This window comes from Arabidopsis lyrata, assembly GCF_000004255.2.
Source record: "Arabidopsis lyrata subsp. lyrata unplaced genomic scaffold ARALYscaffold_2, whole genome shotgun sequence".
Classification (NCBI taxonomy): Eukaryota; Viridiplantae; Streptophyta; class Magnoliopsida; order Brassicales; family Brassicaceae; genus Arabidopsis; species Arabidopsis lyrata.
In genome coordinates this window covers 13,695,489-13,711,408 of record NW_003302554.1, presented here as the reverse complement: position 1 = coordinate 13,711,408, position 15,920 = coordinate 13,695,489, and the positions used below count along the sequence as shown (strand labels likewise).

At 36.2% G+C, this 15,920-nt stretch overlaps 3 protein-coding genes across 4 annotated transcripts; 1 reads left to right on the top strand and 2 right to left on the bottom strand.

The window, feature by feature from the left end:
- Positions 1-4,866: 4,866 nt before the first annotated feature.
- On the top strand, positions 4,867-9,046 carry LOC9323295. 2 transcript variants are annotated; one of them, XM_021034257.1, is made up of 5 exons: positions 4,867-5,236; positions 5,710-5,942; positions 6,050-6,166; positions 6,209-6,596; positions 6,834-9,046. In XM_021034257.1, exons 2-5 carry the CDS (start codon positions 5,712-5,714, stop codon positions 8,771-8,773), a joined length of 2,676 nt encoding a protein of 891 aa, XP_020889916.1. In that variant the 5' UTR covers positions 4,867-5,236; positions 5,710-5,711; the 3' UTR covers positions 8,774-9,046. The 2 variants fall into 2 exon arrangements, with proteins under 2 accessions (XP_020889916.1, XP_002888716.1); XM_002888670.2 differs by having other exon boundaries at positions 6,050-6,596.
- On the bottom strand, positions 8,959-11,458 carry LOC110230704 (putative pentatricopeptide repeat-containing protein At1g69350, mitochondrial). Its single transcript, XM_021034258.1, has one exon. The coding sequence runs from the start codon at positions 11,444-11,446 to the stop codon at positions 9,077-9,079; it is 2,370 nt and encodes a 789-aa protein (XP_020889917.1). The 5' UTR covers positions 11,447-11,458; the 3' UTR covers positions 8,959-9,076.
- Positions 11,459-11,508: 50 nt separating this feature from the next.
- On the bottom strand, positions 11,509-15,632 carry LOC9324779 (protein GDAP2 homolog). Its single transcript, XM_021034259.1, has 15 exons — positions 15,438-15,632; positions 14,756-15,172; positions 14,579-14,656; positions 14,392-14,447; positions 13,962-14,081; positions 13,769-13,839; positions 13,586-13,679; positions 13,169-13,372; positions 12,836-13,087; positions 12,601-12,709; positions 12,412-12,479; positions 12,233-12,302; positions 12,080-12,154; positions 11,884-11,975; positions 11,509-11,796 (listed from the first exon to the last, which is right to left on the bottom strand). Exons 2-15 carry the CDS (start codon positions 15,077-15,079, stop codon positions 11,721-11,723), a joined length of 1,689 nt encoding a protein of 562 aa, XP_020889918.1. The 5' UTR covers positions 15,080-15,172; positions 15,438-15,632; the 3' UTR covers positions 11,509-11,720.
- Between the last annotated feature and the right edge of the window lie 288 nt (positions 15,633-15,920).

Sequence of the window (15,920 nt, the reverse complement as noted above, 5' to 3'; positions counted from 1 at the left end):
CCGGGTTTTCCTAGAAAGGTTTTTAACGAGGCAACAGAAGATATTACGCAAAAGAATAGTGACACTGGTCTCCAAGGGGGAGTGTTACGAAAGTGAAAATAACAGGGAGCATTGCAAATGTCAAAGATTGAGGCGCACACATGTTTATCGTTTTACGTTTTAATATTATTTTGTGTGGAGCCCACCGTCACTATGCACGCATAGTAATTTACTTTTTTACGCCTATATAAACGAATGAATTCGTTCGATGTAATACACACCTTCACAATTCATTACTTCAATTACAAGAGAAGTAATCTCTCTCCCTCTCATCTCTTTATTTTCAGTATCCGATCCTTCTGCGGGTATAATTTTCTCTTCATTAAATATTTATATATCTACCATAAAATCAAATACTCTTTTATAACACATTCACCTTATTTTTCTTGCCAATATAGCAAATATATTCTTCAGGAATGTAGTGGAAATTTTACTTTTAGTCAATTCAACTAAAATGTTCATCTCAGATTTCAACTTTTTAACAATATTCTACTTGTGGGTTTTTTTTTTTTTTTTTTGGTGGTCAAAGTGGTTTATCTTTATGTGGTTACCATTTCAAGTCTCTTACTTTGTAAAAGCTTTGACATTACACCAAAATACATATTTCAATTACAACTAACAAACTCAAGAAGAATTTATTTAGATGCACTACATAATAATCATGATCTGATAAGTTTACTGTTAAAAATGATAAATAAAATGTTGCAAAACGACCTCAGTTTATTGGTGATTTTAACGATTATCGAGCAAGTAATAAAATTTTTGTTTAAGTAAAACGAACACTTACACCAATACACCATCATGCTATTCTTTTTTACTTGTAAAGCTAAGACCATGTACGTAGCAGATTTTTTATGGGTATCATAAGTCCAAAAACATTAAATTAATAGGTAAAATAAATGATTTGGACCTGAGCAGTATCAATAGAGTGATACTTGTGATACCAATCTCTGATGACGTGGCGGCTTGGAATTAGTCGGGAAAACGCGTTTTTGTGGAAAATGAGAGAAATTTGTTTTTTATTGTAATATTACCTTTTGTAATTCTATGTTTTAATATATTAATTTTTGATTTTGCAATTTTTTTTTATGATATTTAAACTGGTTTCACTAATGCAAACATATTTAGTAGAAATATCGTAAAAAATCTCAAATAATAAACAAACATTATAAATAATATTAAAAAATTTCTAATAATACTATATGAATATCACCTATAACCATCCTCTAATCACTTAATCAGAGCCATCGAAACATTTAATCAGTTATTGCGTCGGCTCTCTCAATGACATGATGATGTTCTTGTGGTTTACAAGACGAAGCACTTAAAGTCTTATCTTTACTTTACTTTTTCTCCACTGCTAGATCTAGCCAATCTTATTTTTATAATCATAATAATATTATTCCATTTGTTAGATACAATAAATTCGTACTTGCAAAGGTTTGGTCCTTCTGATTATTTTACACGAGAGAAAATATAAAATTCATACGGTTTCTAACGTGTTAATAATGCATAAACACGTTACCGTTAATGTTAGTGTATATAATAATTTTAATTATACTATATGTTTATTTTATATCGTTGTTTGACACCAGTGGTTTGTACAACTGGTACGTGGGTTTTAATAATCATAAACATTCCAAGTTGACTTATATCGGTCGATAAAATTAAAAAAAAACTATATAACAAATGTAACGTCTAGATTGAATAATATCCAACAAATGTATGACACGTAACGAAATTCGAAAGAAAATATGCTTCCTTAGAAGAATGGCATTTTACGTAATAATCTACACAACAAAGCCTTTTAATTACATTATGTTTAATACTAGATTAACCAATCAGTGACGAACAGAAGAAAACAAAACTTCAAAAGTATCCAAAACCAATCCCAAAACCGTAATTATCTTCAAAATTAAGGTCATTTAAATCCTGACATTTCAAACTAAAAACCTCAAAGTTGCATCGACATTGGGACCCTCTCATTGCTTTAAAATCTAACCTAATTTATAAACATTAAACAATTGATGCTTCATTTAGAAATTAACTAGTGTTATCATCAAACTTGTGATTTAGGGTAACTTATCTGGTCTTAAACTTAATCAAGTGTCTTAGGTTTATAAATGTCCTTGATTTTAAGCTAACTTTTGCGGGTTTTGCCATCATTGCTCGCTCTAATTATCTTTTCTTACTCCATTTAGGAGTGTTTAACTAAGATATTAAGTCTTTGTTTTAGTGTGCATGAGGCAAAGCATGGAGACCAAATTAATTACCACATATAGTTTCTGGTTTACGCTATATTAATTAACCAATATATGTATCTTTTTGTATATTTTGTTCGAAAGGAAGCAGAAGCTTCTCGATCTTAATATTCTGAAAAGAATAATATTTGTATGAATGGAATTAAGAAAAAGTTATGACTTTTTAATGTAAAAAGTGGTGGTCTTATAGAAAATTGGGAGAAGTCATGGGAGGGTATAAATTTGTAAATTGGTCATAGGCACAGCACTGTATGATTTTAATGCTCATATATAGAAACAGTTTTTTTCCAATCAAGGAAAATTGAAAACAAATAGACAAATAGTTGTCACATTTGTCTAACCGGTATTTAGAGAAATCGCAAGACCATTTCAGACACATGCGAACAAAGATGAGTTTTATCTATTTTGATTTCTGAACCGTATATTATCTTTGTGGTTTATGTGTTATATGATGCATCTGTTATATTATTAAAGGATTTTATATTGTTTTTAAGAGTGTTAAATATTACTAGCATATTTTGTAACTTTTGTTTATCAGAACATCAAGTGAATATAATAGAATTTTAAAAGTAAAATTCAATAAAATAGCGTGTTAAAGGCTTAAAGCTTATACATTTTTTTTTACTGTTAATTATTTTCTTATAGCATCTTTTGGAATTGTCTAATAGCAAAACTTTTAGTGAACCTAATAATTTTTTTTGTTTACATTGTTAATTACCTAATTCACTTTTTGGCTAAGAGGGTTTTTATGGTTTATGGAGTTTAGAAATCTAAATAAGATATTCAATTAGAACAAGTGTGATTGATGAGTTATCAAATAATGATATATCTATCGTCTTAGAAAATACAATATTGCGTTTTCTTAGGAAATTAAATATAACCAATAAAGATTCTTTATTTATTTATTCTCGAGTTCAAAACCTCTTTCAAGAATTGTCATATATAAGTTGCATTCATCAAAATGTATGGTTTTGGATCATTAAGATATGAAGTGAACCATTACTATTTTTTGTTAAATAAGATCTTTAGTTTTACCATCAATTCCGTGTTCGAATATCATAACTCTTTGGAGTTGTTAAGAAACATGTTTTCTAATTTGTGGATAAAATTTGAACATCAATGCTAAAACTAAACATAAACCATTTTTAATAGGTAATGCAAGTACAAATTAAAGGAGAAAGATATGATTTCTCCAAATGAATGAAACAACGCGCTTTATGTTTAGCAAACAAATGGAGACGTAAGCTCGATCTATTGTAAAAGTAAATGTATTTTTTTTAACAGCATACATAAATGTTTTTCTAAAGGTAATAATGAAGAAAAGATTATTCTTTGATAGTGTAGCTTTCACCATTCTAAAATTAATGTCCCAGGGTTAAAAGCCAAGGAACGACTCTAGGGGTAAAATTATACTTTTGATCTGTAATTTACGCCACTCAAATTGCAACCCAAAAGAAAAAATTATAAAAGAAATTAAATTGTAGTAGTAAAAAGAAAATTTCACAAATTTAATTCAAAACTACACTAGTTTCCAAGAGAAAAAAAAACTATTCCCTCCGTTTCGTTTTAGTTGTCGTTTAAGGTTTTTTCACACAAATTAAGAAAAACATTAAATTTTCTGTTTTACCCTTTACTAATATATTTTATAAAAAATTTCATTGGCCAAAACATTAAAACAGTAGGGATAAAACTGGAATTTTTACCAAATATTTGCACTGAAAACCTAAAACGACAACTATTATGAAACAAAATTTAAATTCTAAAACGACAACTAAACTGACACGGAAGGAATAATAAATAATGAAATAATAATTTACACGATGATGAATAAATAATGAATCTGCTCTTTGATTTAAATATTTTTATATCAATATATTTCAAATTCGGTAAGTATACTATATTTAAATGTATTTTTTAAAAAAATATTTAAATCTGAAAAATTCAGATTAACTTAAATAGATAAAAAAAGAAAAATTTACTCAGCTCTCGAATTGATTCGCCGGAACTATTTGACGTTTCCTAGGTTAAAGCTGGAGAAATCCGACCATAAATATATTATACAAATTCATATATAATGAAAAATATAGTCAAGCTACATTGAAAAAAATAACAATTTAATGCTGAAACAACTTTCACATAAACACGACTTAACAAACAATTTGAATTTTTTTTTTTTACTGCAAGTGTGTAAAATATAACAAAATCTAATAATTACTCAGGATATACAATCTGCAAATCAAATAATGAAAAGATTACTTTGCATTTAAATTAATTTGCATTCAAAACTGAAATTCATGAGAAAAGTCACTTTAAAATTTGAAAAGCCTAAAAGAAAACTGTAAAACAAAATGATGAGAAAAAAAAGAGACCAGATGTTGACAAAAATATATCGCGTCTCTGTTGTTAGAAGCGTCGTTTCGTGTTTTCATGTAATTTTCTCATTTTTAATTTTATTTTTTAAAAAACTATTTTACGGGATCTCTCTCCTTTCTCTCTCTACACCAAACTATTCTCTCTCTCTCTCTCATCACTCTAATAAAAAAGGTCTTATTGTTTTGTTTAATTTGTTTTAAGAATCAGAAGATAGATAGAGAAAAAGAGAAGAAGAAGACAGATGATGATACAGAGAGAAAGAGAGAGTAGTTGGCCCAGCGGATCGACGTCGACGATGATGATGATAATGATCTGATTCTCTTCTTTAAGCTTTCTTCTTCTTCTCTCTCCCATAGTCTCTCCTCTTAGATTTTCTATCTCCCTCTCTCTCTCTCTCTCCGCTTCTTATTTTTAGTATTATCTCAGAAACCAAAAAAATTAAAACACTTTTTTAAAATATTTTATCTCATTTGTATAATTTTTGTCGCCGATTTGGGAGTTAAGTGTAATTAAGCGAGATTAGAGAGGAGAGGAGGATGTGTGTCGTCGTCTGAGAAGTAGAGGTAAATCAATAATCTCTATCTCCATTATTTTTTCTAATTTGTATATTAATTTTCTACTGTTTTTTTTTCTGAAATTAATCGAAGCTGATTTTGATTTTCTTTATCTGATAAATTTAAGCATCTGATAATTTCTACTGTTCATCGTACGGCTAATGAATTTGTTTGTCAGATTTTTCTTCTTTCTCTTTTTTTTTTTTTAAAACCTTTTTCGAGTAATTTTGAGTTTCTTAATCAAGGATCGCTTTAGATTCAGCTTCTTCACCTTCAATGGCGGCTCCAATTTTCTGGGAATTTTTATTGTTCTACTTGTGAATTTTACAGCTAAATTCAGCTCAGATGTTTTTTTTTTTTTTTTTTTTTTAAATGCTCGGATCATTCATTTTATTGAATTGGTTACTTGATCAAATCATATAATGTCGTCGGTGATTTGAATCAATGGGCTAATAAAGCGTTGTTTTTTTTTTTTTATTGAGGAATGGGAGAAACAGTTCATTGTGGAAGCTTCTTACCCTCAATGAGGGATTTAAGTGAAGATTCTAATACTTGTAGCTTTTCAATGTTACATTCTAATGGTGATCAAAATTTGCCATTTGGGAAGTATCAGAATGGTTGTTGTTTCTCGGCGAGACCTCCTGCGACAGATTCTTACGAGAGAGATTTTTTAAAACAAACAATGCTTCAACACGAAGCTGTTTTTAAGAATCAGGTATCGAATTAGTTATGCCTTTTTCGTGTAACTCGAATGCTTTTGGTTTTATGTTTCTGTTATATTTGATTGATCTGTTTTTTTTTTTCTTGTTTTGGTTGATGCAGGTTTATGAACTTCACCGTTTGTATAGGACACAGAAGAGTTTGATGGATGAAGTTAGGGGAAAGAACAATGAGCCTACACCGGAAAATGCGATTAAACGAGGATTTCTTTTGGGAAACTCGATATGCGGTGAAGGTGGTAGCTCTCCAGCTTGTAATGTTTCTATGCAAAATGGGAAGGATGTGCTAGAGGTTAGACCTGTGAAGCTCAGGAGAACAATGATTGATCTTCAACTTCCCGCAGATGAGTATCTCGATAGAGAGAGTGAATATACGACTTGTCCTCCTTATGAGCAGTCAAAACAAGTTGGTGATGGAAAGTTGTTCTTTGAAAGAGGCAGTGCTTCTTCTCATCGGAACGATTCTTCTTTGGTTTTGAAGAAACCAAATGGATTTACTGACTTGAACGAGCCTGTCCATTGCCAAGAATCAGTTCCTCTTTCTTCTTCCGGGGACATATATTCTCTTTATGGAAGAAACATTTCACATGTGCAAGGCCAGTGGTTGGAAGAAAATGCAAGTCAAAATGGATGGATGGTTCTACAAGCAGGTGAGATTTTTCATTAAAGTTACATGTTCGTTTCTCTACCCTTTGAAACTATATTCATGGGAGGTGAAACTGTTTTATGCCTTCTGCTCCATTTTATGTGGGGAAAGTTTGGCAAAGAGCTCTTGTGATGGCAGTGCATGTCTTTCTAGATTGGTTTTTGTTGATTGTGTTACTGATACAGTAGCTATTTGCTTATCTTCTACTCTCTGATGTTTCTCTATTGCTGCATGGTTATAGGGAGCGGAAAAAGCACTCCAAGAGACAAGTTATGCCTGCCTTCCCATTCGGTACAAGTTCATTCTAACGGTGCATTTCAACCTCTGGGCTACCCTTCAACTGACCATAGGAAGTTATCCGGCGAAAGAGCATCTTTTGAATGGGAAGCTCCTCAAAGGAATCCTGAAGTTTCGTATGATAGCTATGTGGATTCAAGTGTGGCATCAAATGCTCCAAGCTTGAATCATGGCTACCGCCCTGAATCTGTCAGACCTTGGAGCCATTGGATTTCATCTTGGGAGAACCGAAGTAGCAGCTCAGATCAGAAACCCCTGCCACTGCAAGCGAATCCATTCTTGAATTTTACTACACAAGCAAGAGCAGACTCAAGTGCGGAGATGAGAAGCCGTGATTCTAACGGGCTTAACCAAGGATTCTCTTCAGTGTCGAAGGAATCTGCCTTTAATTTACCATCAGGAAACTTTAATCATCTTAACAATGGCCCAAAAGGGACTGTTACTAATGGTTCTTTGAGTGAGAGTGTGAAGCATCGGAGTCTTGAAAACCTTCAAGGACCAAAAAAGCAGGAGTGCTCTGCTGGGTTGCCCTCGATAAAACCTATGCCCATTAACAAAAATGGAATAACCAATGGCGGTTTGGATTTGAATGCTTCTGCAAATCATCAATTCATGGATGGAAGTGATATGGGTGACAGCTCAAATAATGTATCTCCTCAGAATGGTTTGAGGTCTGTTTCATGTTCTAATGACGCCAACTTGAGACATGTTGAAATGGCCAATTCACAGAGCAGTAGAAAGATTCTTGGTTTCCCTATCTCTCAGAAGCATTCTATTTGCAAGGAGCACCCTTCCCTTATCACTTCTTCTGTGTGTATCTCTAATGAACCCAAGAAAGTAAACACCTTGGTGAAGAGAAACCTCGATATTAACCTGCCATGTGAAACCTCGGTTTCTGAAGCAGTTGTTCTGGACAAGGAAGAAGGTAAAAAAGCTGCCACTCACAGGCAGCACATTGACTTGAATTTCTGTGCTAGCGAGGATGAAGATTCTGGCTTGTGTTCTAATCCAAGAATGGAAACAAAAGCAACTACTTTGATAGATTTGGAAGCTCTCCCGACTCTTGAGAATGAAGATGAAGTAGCGAAATGTCCAGTGAACAGAGCTGCAGACATTTCAGGGTTAGAGAAAGGTGAAGCTGGAGATTCTTTGGATGAACTCATTGAGGCAGCAGCAGAAGCTATCGTCACTATCTCACTGTCTTACCATTGCCGGAATACTGATGAAGCTGCTTCCTCTTTGACTGATGCAGTTGCCAAGGACCCGCTCTCTTGGTTTGTGAACATAATAGCTTCTTGTGGCAATGATTTAGAGAAAAAAATTGATGCTTGTTTGGAAGCCAGAGATTCTGAAGGCTGTCATGAAGAATATTCTTCAGGTGAGTTTGATTATTTCGAGACAATGACTCTGAACTTACTCCTGACCAAAGAAGAAGACTACATGCCGAAGCCTTTAATTCCGGGATATCTGAAATTTGATGGGACGGGTTCTGTGGGTATCACAACAAATAGGCCAAGAAGAGGACAAGCAAGACGAGGAAGACCAAAGCGGGATTTTCAAAGGGATATTCTCCCTGGGCTTGCTTCTCTGTCTAGGCTCGAAGTAACCGAAGATCTTCAGATGTTTGAGGGACTTATGAAAGCCACAGGCTACAATTGGAACTCAGGAGTGGCCCGAAGGAGCTCAAACCGAGGAAGAAAACGAATGGTCAGCAACATTGACAGAGCTCCGGTTTGCTCGTCTTTGGCGCAGCCAATGAATAACAGTAGTGTACAAATGGTGGGACTGGAAGATAGGAGCCTTACAGGATGGGGAAATGCAACTAGAAGGCCGAGGCGACAAAGGTGCCCTGCAGGTACTCCCCCAACAGTGATATTAACATAAAAGTTTTTCTTGAAACAAAACCGATTTGAGGAACATTATAGAGGGAAAAAGAACCCGAGAAAGTAACAATGAACAAAGACTGATTCAGCGATCGATGTTTTATTATTTTCAATCACCTCACCCCATGTTTGTGGGTGTTGGTTGCCCTTTGTATATCTTGTCCTCTCTCAGAAGGGCCAAAGAAAAGAAAAACATGATTGATTTGTATTAAGCTGGTTGGTTATTACAAAATCTGCAACTCTTTTTTCTATTGGGTCAATAAAGAATATATATACATGGCTCTAAAAATATATGACTTGTGCTTCATTCGTTGATCTGTGAATAATCTTCTTCAAGAGTTAGATTCTGTAAATTCCCAAGAAACATGTAGATTTCCTCTGTTTGGAAACAGGTTTCTTCCCCAGCTCCAAATCTGAAAACTTTTTTATCAATCTCAATCGCGCTGTACCCAGGAACTTTCTTGAGATTCAAACTCTTCATAGCTGATCTCATTCTCCTGAATTCTTCCCATTCCCCTTCTTCAGCATATATATTGGACAAAAGAGTGTAGTATCCCGTATCGTCGGTAACAATATCCGAAATGTCATTTTTAATGGCTTTGATGATATCCATTTTCTGATGGATTCTGCATCCATTGACCAGAGAACCCCAAACGGAAGCATCAGCTAGGAAAGGCATCTCCTTGATGGTTCTATATGCTTCTTTGAGATCACCAGAACGGCTCAAAAGGTCGATGAAACAGGCGAAATGCTCCGAGTTTGGTGATACGCCAAATAATTTCATCAAGTTAAAGTAGTACTTGCCTTCTTCAACGGAACCAGAGTGACCACAAGCAGAGAGAACGTTCATGAAGACAACCTCGTTAGGTTTGGTTCCAGATTCCACCATTTGATTGAATGTAGATATGGCGGATCCTATCCGTCCGTGCATTCCATACGCGTTGATCATACTACTCCATGACACAATGCTCCTATTCGACATGGCCCTGAAGACGGTTTCAGCTGTGTTGAGATCTCCACATTTGGCATACATGTCGATTAGAGCTGTATCAGTAAAAAGATCCTTTATACCGCAAACGATGAGCTTGTGATGAACCCATCTCCCTTTCTCCAGTGAACCTATGCTTGAGCACGCTTGAATAACCGCCAAAAATGTAACCTTATTTATCTCGAGGCAGCTATGATACATATAGTCAAAGAGATTAATCGCCTCTAAGGAGTTACCATTCTGAGAAAACCCGCAGAGCATTGAGTTCCATGTCACAATGCTCCTATGCTTGATTTGATCAAACACTGTGCATGCTAAATTTACAAATCCGCTTTTAGAATACATGTCTATCACCGAGTTTTGCACAAACTCATCCGAAACATCCGTTCTTATAACATGTCCGTGAATCTGTTTCCCTAGCCGGACTAAACCAGTATTCTCGCATGCAGAGATTATGCTTGCCAAAGTGAATGAGTCCGGTTTTATTCGCCATGTCACCATCTGTCTAAACAAGCACAATGCCTCAATCACCATACCTCTGTGTGCATATAGAGATATATGAGAGTTCCATAACACAATATTTCTATCACCAACCACATGTAGAATTGTCTCACAGTCACCGAGTCTCCCGCATTCAGCGTACAGCTCAACTAAGGCCGGAGAAAGCGACTCGTAGTTCGGATCCAGCTCTCGTCTAATTGCAAAACCATGGACCGACTTGCCTTCTCTAATCAACCCGTTCAATCCACAAGAGCTCAAAATGCTATAAAGCGTAACCAAATTCGGCTCAATTCCAGATTTTAACATCTCACTGAAACTTCTCAATGCCTTTTCAGAGAACTCGCCACGATTGTAACTAGAAATCATAGCTGTCCACGAAACAGCGTTCTTCTTGGCGATCTTCTCAAAGATTTTCTCCGAGCTAAGCAAATCCCCACACTTACTGTACATTGTAAGCAAAGAATTACACAGTGTTTCATCAAAATCAAACATTTTCCTCGTTATCTGTCCATGGACTGACCTAGCAATCCTCAAACATCCAAGCTCAGCACATCCTTCTACAACGCTGATCATCGTCACAGCATCGGGCTCAACACCATCATCCACCATACACTTAAACATCCGCAATGCTTTCAACACCTCACAATTCTCGAGACAGCTAGAAACAAGAGTACTCCAAGCCACAAGATCTCTCACAGGCATTCCATCGAACACCTTCTCTGCATCACTTAAATTCCCCGTTTGACCATACATACACAACAGAGACGTCTCTATCACAGCGTCGTCGTCTACACCGCTCTTAATAATCCTCCCATGGACTTTCCTACCAACACTCAGATGCTCCCTCGAACCCGCACAAGCCCTTAAAACAGACGGAAACACAAACTTACTGATCTGGGTCTTCTCCGAAACCAACCTATGGTACAGATCAATGGCAGCGTCGAGTAAATGACACCAGACGTTGCATTTGATGAGAACACCGTACATGAAGGAATCAGGGTAAGGAAAAGCTTCAAAGACGAGCCTAGACGAATCTGGAGAACCCATGAAAGCGTATGATTCAATGAGCTTCGTCACAGGAAGAGGATCACGACGGAGACGGCCGGTGACGAGGAGGTGAGCATGAAGCTGACTTACTAATCGTAAGCTCGAACATGATCTAAACAATGGCATGTACTGCGTCATCTTCAGCTGAACAAGAACATTGACAAACAGAGAAAAAAAGAGAAGACTTTTGGCTCTTTTTCTTTTTTTTTGTTCTGCTGAGAAAATGGATTTATAAACAAAGATTCAAACTTTAGATTACATTAGAAGAAGAAGACTTTTATTTGCTCCCAGGATCATCATACACAAAAAGGGTAGCGAAAATCTTGAGAAGAAGATAAGCATGAAAGAATGAAGAAATATTGCACAAGCAAACATACAAGTACTGGATAAAGTAACTGTCTTTGATTTTGGTTCATGGCCGTTGGTAAACGTATTTTGTTCTTGGATCAACGATTAGACCTTTTCCTCCGTTAACTTCAAGATCATGCCTGCGATTTTTCACACAAGACCCGGTGATTAAAAAAAATCGACAACTGAACAATGATAATAGAGAGTAAAGAGGAGACTCAACTTACTGGAAAACAAAGTCTGGGATTGTCAGCTGCTCACGAGGAACATATTTGAACAGCTGCAGAAGTCGGTCTGCATATACAACTTTCTTCCAAACCTTATCGGATTTTTCGAAATGGAACAAGAAAACGACAGCAAATTAGAATGACTCGAGTCTACCGGGGGAAAAGGCTGGGACTTTGAAATAATTCAGGACTTTACCACATTATCCACGAAGAATTGCATAGTTAAAATTGTAGCCTTCAAGTGAAAAGTTGGATGAAGAACATAGATTGCCTGGAAGAAGCAGAGATGATCAGGATTGGGACAAGGAGGAAACTTCCTCTATGAGGTTTAGTAGGTGTGATTTCATACCTGAAGGTTACGCTGGTGTTTTCGACCAAGTATCTGTTGTAATCTTTTCATCCATCCCAAATCTGGTTGGCTGTTTATTCACATTGTAAAATCAAGACCCGTAAAAGCAAAAAAATGTTAGTGAAGTTTATAGAGCACAGGAGTCTTTTTCCAATAAACAATATTAACAATCAACTTACACTTGTAAAGATGCTGCAGAATGAAAATAGACAATCGAGTAAGGCTTTTGTATCACAGGTTCAAATTCCTGTAAATTTGCACCAATTACAGTATCGTCAGACACCGTATAAAGTCAAAGAAAATCAATACAAGATAGTTTTTGAGACAGAACTGCAGTATGTTAGAGAAGGTATGCTATGCGTGCTTACCTTTATAACATAAAGCACAAAACGCTCCAGATCAAGACAACGCAGCAAAAAGTGAGCTCCTACAACAACCATTACAGGATGACCCTCGGTGTCAACACCACCACGGTAGCTGAAGAAAGAAAACAGAAAGGGCTTTGTCAATGTCTGTTCCAGTAGTCATTGGCTCAAGGGCATATAAAGTGAACTTATGCAAGGCAAAGCGAGAGAAAGAAAACCAAGGACATAGAAACCATACACAATTTTCATCTCTGCAATCTCGGAAAGGTTGAGAGAATTAGCTTTCGCTAGGTATCGCGAATGAAGTGAGTATTCCTCTGCAGCAGAGAGAGGGGGTCCTCCTAGATCACCAAATCCTAGCAATTTAACAAAATTGAATCCACTTTGTGCTTGTGCAGTCTTCTCCCATTGTTCTTTGCGCCTTTCATCTGGATCCTTAATCAAGGACATGAAGGCAGGATCCAGATACGAATCAAGATGATTCGAGTTCCTGAAATCATATGGCTATTAATAGAGTGAAAAGTAGTGATACAATAAACTGCAAAGACTGCAGCAGTCAGAGTTCACCAACCTGCGTAACAAAGTAAGATCAGTAGAAGGGCGCTCGAGTGGAGTTGGAAAAGATCTGGGTGAAGGTTTATTTGGCAGCGCCTGTATTCTGATTTTACGTTCGTCTATAACCGTCTCACCATTTTCATCTCCAACATCAGCTGGAAGCTTTGAGATGGCAACCTCTTCCTCATGTTCATCTCGAGGAAAGTAAAGTGGAAGTAATCTACATTTAGAGAGTCAAATTCAGCAATGTTCGGCATTGCTTAACTATAAGAAATTATGGTATATACATTGCCAGCATTTCTACATGCTATGGTATTTATGTGAATAATTCTGAAAGCAAAGGTTCTCGAAACTGAAAATGAGCAAATCGATTACTACGATTACACAAAATAAGTAAAGGTTCTTGCAAACCAGTTGCAGCGAATTAAGATACCGTTTGTATATCTCTGTATCAGAGGATGTGGTGGTACAGAAAACAACGGCACTGATTTTATCCTTTTGCTTTTCTAGAAAGCGGCGAACAGTTCCTGAAAACCGCACAACCCATGAGTTGGAAACTTGACAGTCATTTGATCAAAAGCAAAGAGACTGTTCAAAAAGAGAAGAACTATCTTACTTATGGCAACATGAGCAGCTGGTTCTCGGGGATAGTTTTTGGCTTCTGTGTATATACAGCCCATAGCGATACTGCAATGTTGTATGCAAACCAAAATCAAGTTCTTGAGTTTAGAAAACAAAGAAAATCACAAAATTACTAAAGAATCAGATTGTTGCAAATAAAATAAGGAAAGTAATTTCACTTCACACACCTTTGAAGGCCACTGTCTATGAGAAGCTCCAGACAAGATCTATAGCAGTGACTTAGAGCATTCTCAGCAGCTGTATGATACTTTACTGCATACTTGGGTCCTACTGTGTGGATAACCCGCCTGAACAAGACACAACAAAAAAAAACATTTTTTGGAGTTGGGGACTACGTCGCACAAAATGTTTTAAAGTCGCACAGAATGTTTGGTATTTGAAAAATTCATCAGAAATCACAGTATGTAGTACTCACACAGGATGTAAAAACTGTACAGAAGCAACAAGCCAACAATGGAGAAGCTCTATCATACGGACAAAAGGATAGTTGAAAGATAGAGCAGAGGCTAAATTCAAGGAGCACAATTTTCTTTCTTTTTTAGTCTTCTAGGTAAATACTGAATTTATCTTAAAACTGTTTTCTCCATCACCAATTACCTCGCTGGTAGATCATAGGCATTTGTTACTTTTGCCATCCCTGTCCTGCATCCACCCTGTCAAGAAACAAAGAATAAGCAAAAAATACTCTTTCACGCAACCATCTAAGACAATACATAATATAATCCCTTTAATAGTATATATAAATAATCTTGTTTTAGAAATTAGTGAAATAAAGTGTTTATACCAATGTAGCACATTGCTCTGCAAGGCCAGGTCCAGCAGCCACATGTAGACCAGGACTGCTATGTGCCTCATCCAAGTTCTGTCCTCCAATTCCAAGAAATTCAACCATATCAAAAGACGCACATTAAGAGCAACTTACTTACACGCAATCAAACACAATTCCTTGACATCAGCTTACCTCATTTGTCGAATTCACAACAGCATCAACCTCAAGGTTCCAAGGTTCCCCTCTCCACAGGTATATTCTAGAGTTTATCTCGTGGTCAACAGGAAACTTAGATACCATCCCATTCCCGCTGCTCCCTGCTTCAGAAGACGAAGCCAAAGGGTTTGCATACCGTGGATTCGAATGTGCAGGATCTCCTGTTTCACCCTCCAAAGATGACCTCTGCTCAACATCACTCCACCGTGGAATCTGATCCAAAGTAACAACGTAATCACCACTCTCTGTTGGAGTTCCACCACGAATGGTTGCCGCCGTGGGAATGGCTTGATACATCATTGTAGATCAAACCAGAAACCACCTTATTACCTCCCCCACTATAAAGAGGGTTTGCCCAAGACTTAGTATATGCTCCTGTCAAAAGCTTCTTCACTGGAAATGGGAAACAAACAAAACAAGTAAGAAAGTTGGGAAATTCTCAATGCCCAAGTAAAATTACGTCCACAATCATCAAAATTACATAACCAGATCGTACTAATGCAATCAAAAACCTAATAATTTCCAATCAGCCATAGTCTACAGTTAAAGAGAAAAAAAAAAGATGAAAACTTTCAGATAATACTAATCTAAATCGTTGAGCTTTAATCACAAAATCGAAAAATTAAGAAACAGAGAGGTCGTGAGATTGAGGAATCACCTGAAATTAAAGAAATTTGATTCACCAAAAGCGAATCGAGAAAGAGCCTAATCAGAATTTCAACTTCATGTCAAGAACAAATTTCTACAACTGTGATTAGAGAGATGGATCGATGAAGTAGCCACAACATCAAAACCAGCTACGACACAAAAATTGAGTTGTCGTTTTAAGCGAATATACCTCAAACCTCGAAACCCTCTCACTCATCAAGAAGGTTTGACAAAACAATTAATTAAAAAAAAAAAAAAAGCATTCAGCCGTTAAAACCATCACACTTATGGCACGTGCACATTGGTCAATACCTTTGTTTGAAAAATCGCTAGGCGCTAGTCGGGCGCTCGGCATGGGCCTAGCGATTAATCGAAAAATCGGGGATTAATCGGGGATTAGTTTTAGGGTTATTTTAATATTTTTAAAACATATTAATCTAATATTATTTTCAAAATTGCAGTAAACACATAAAAATGTATTTTTGAGACAAAT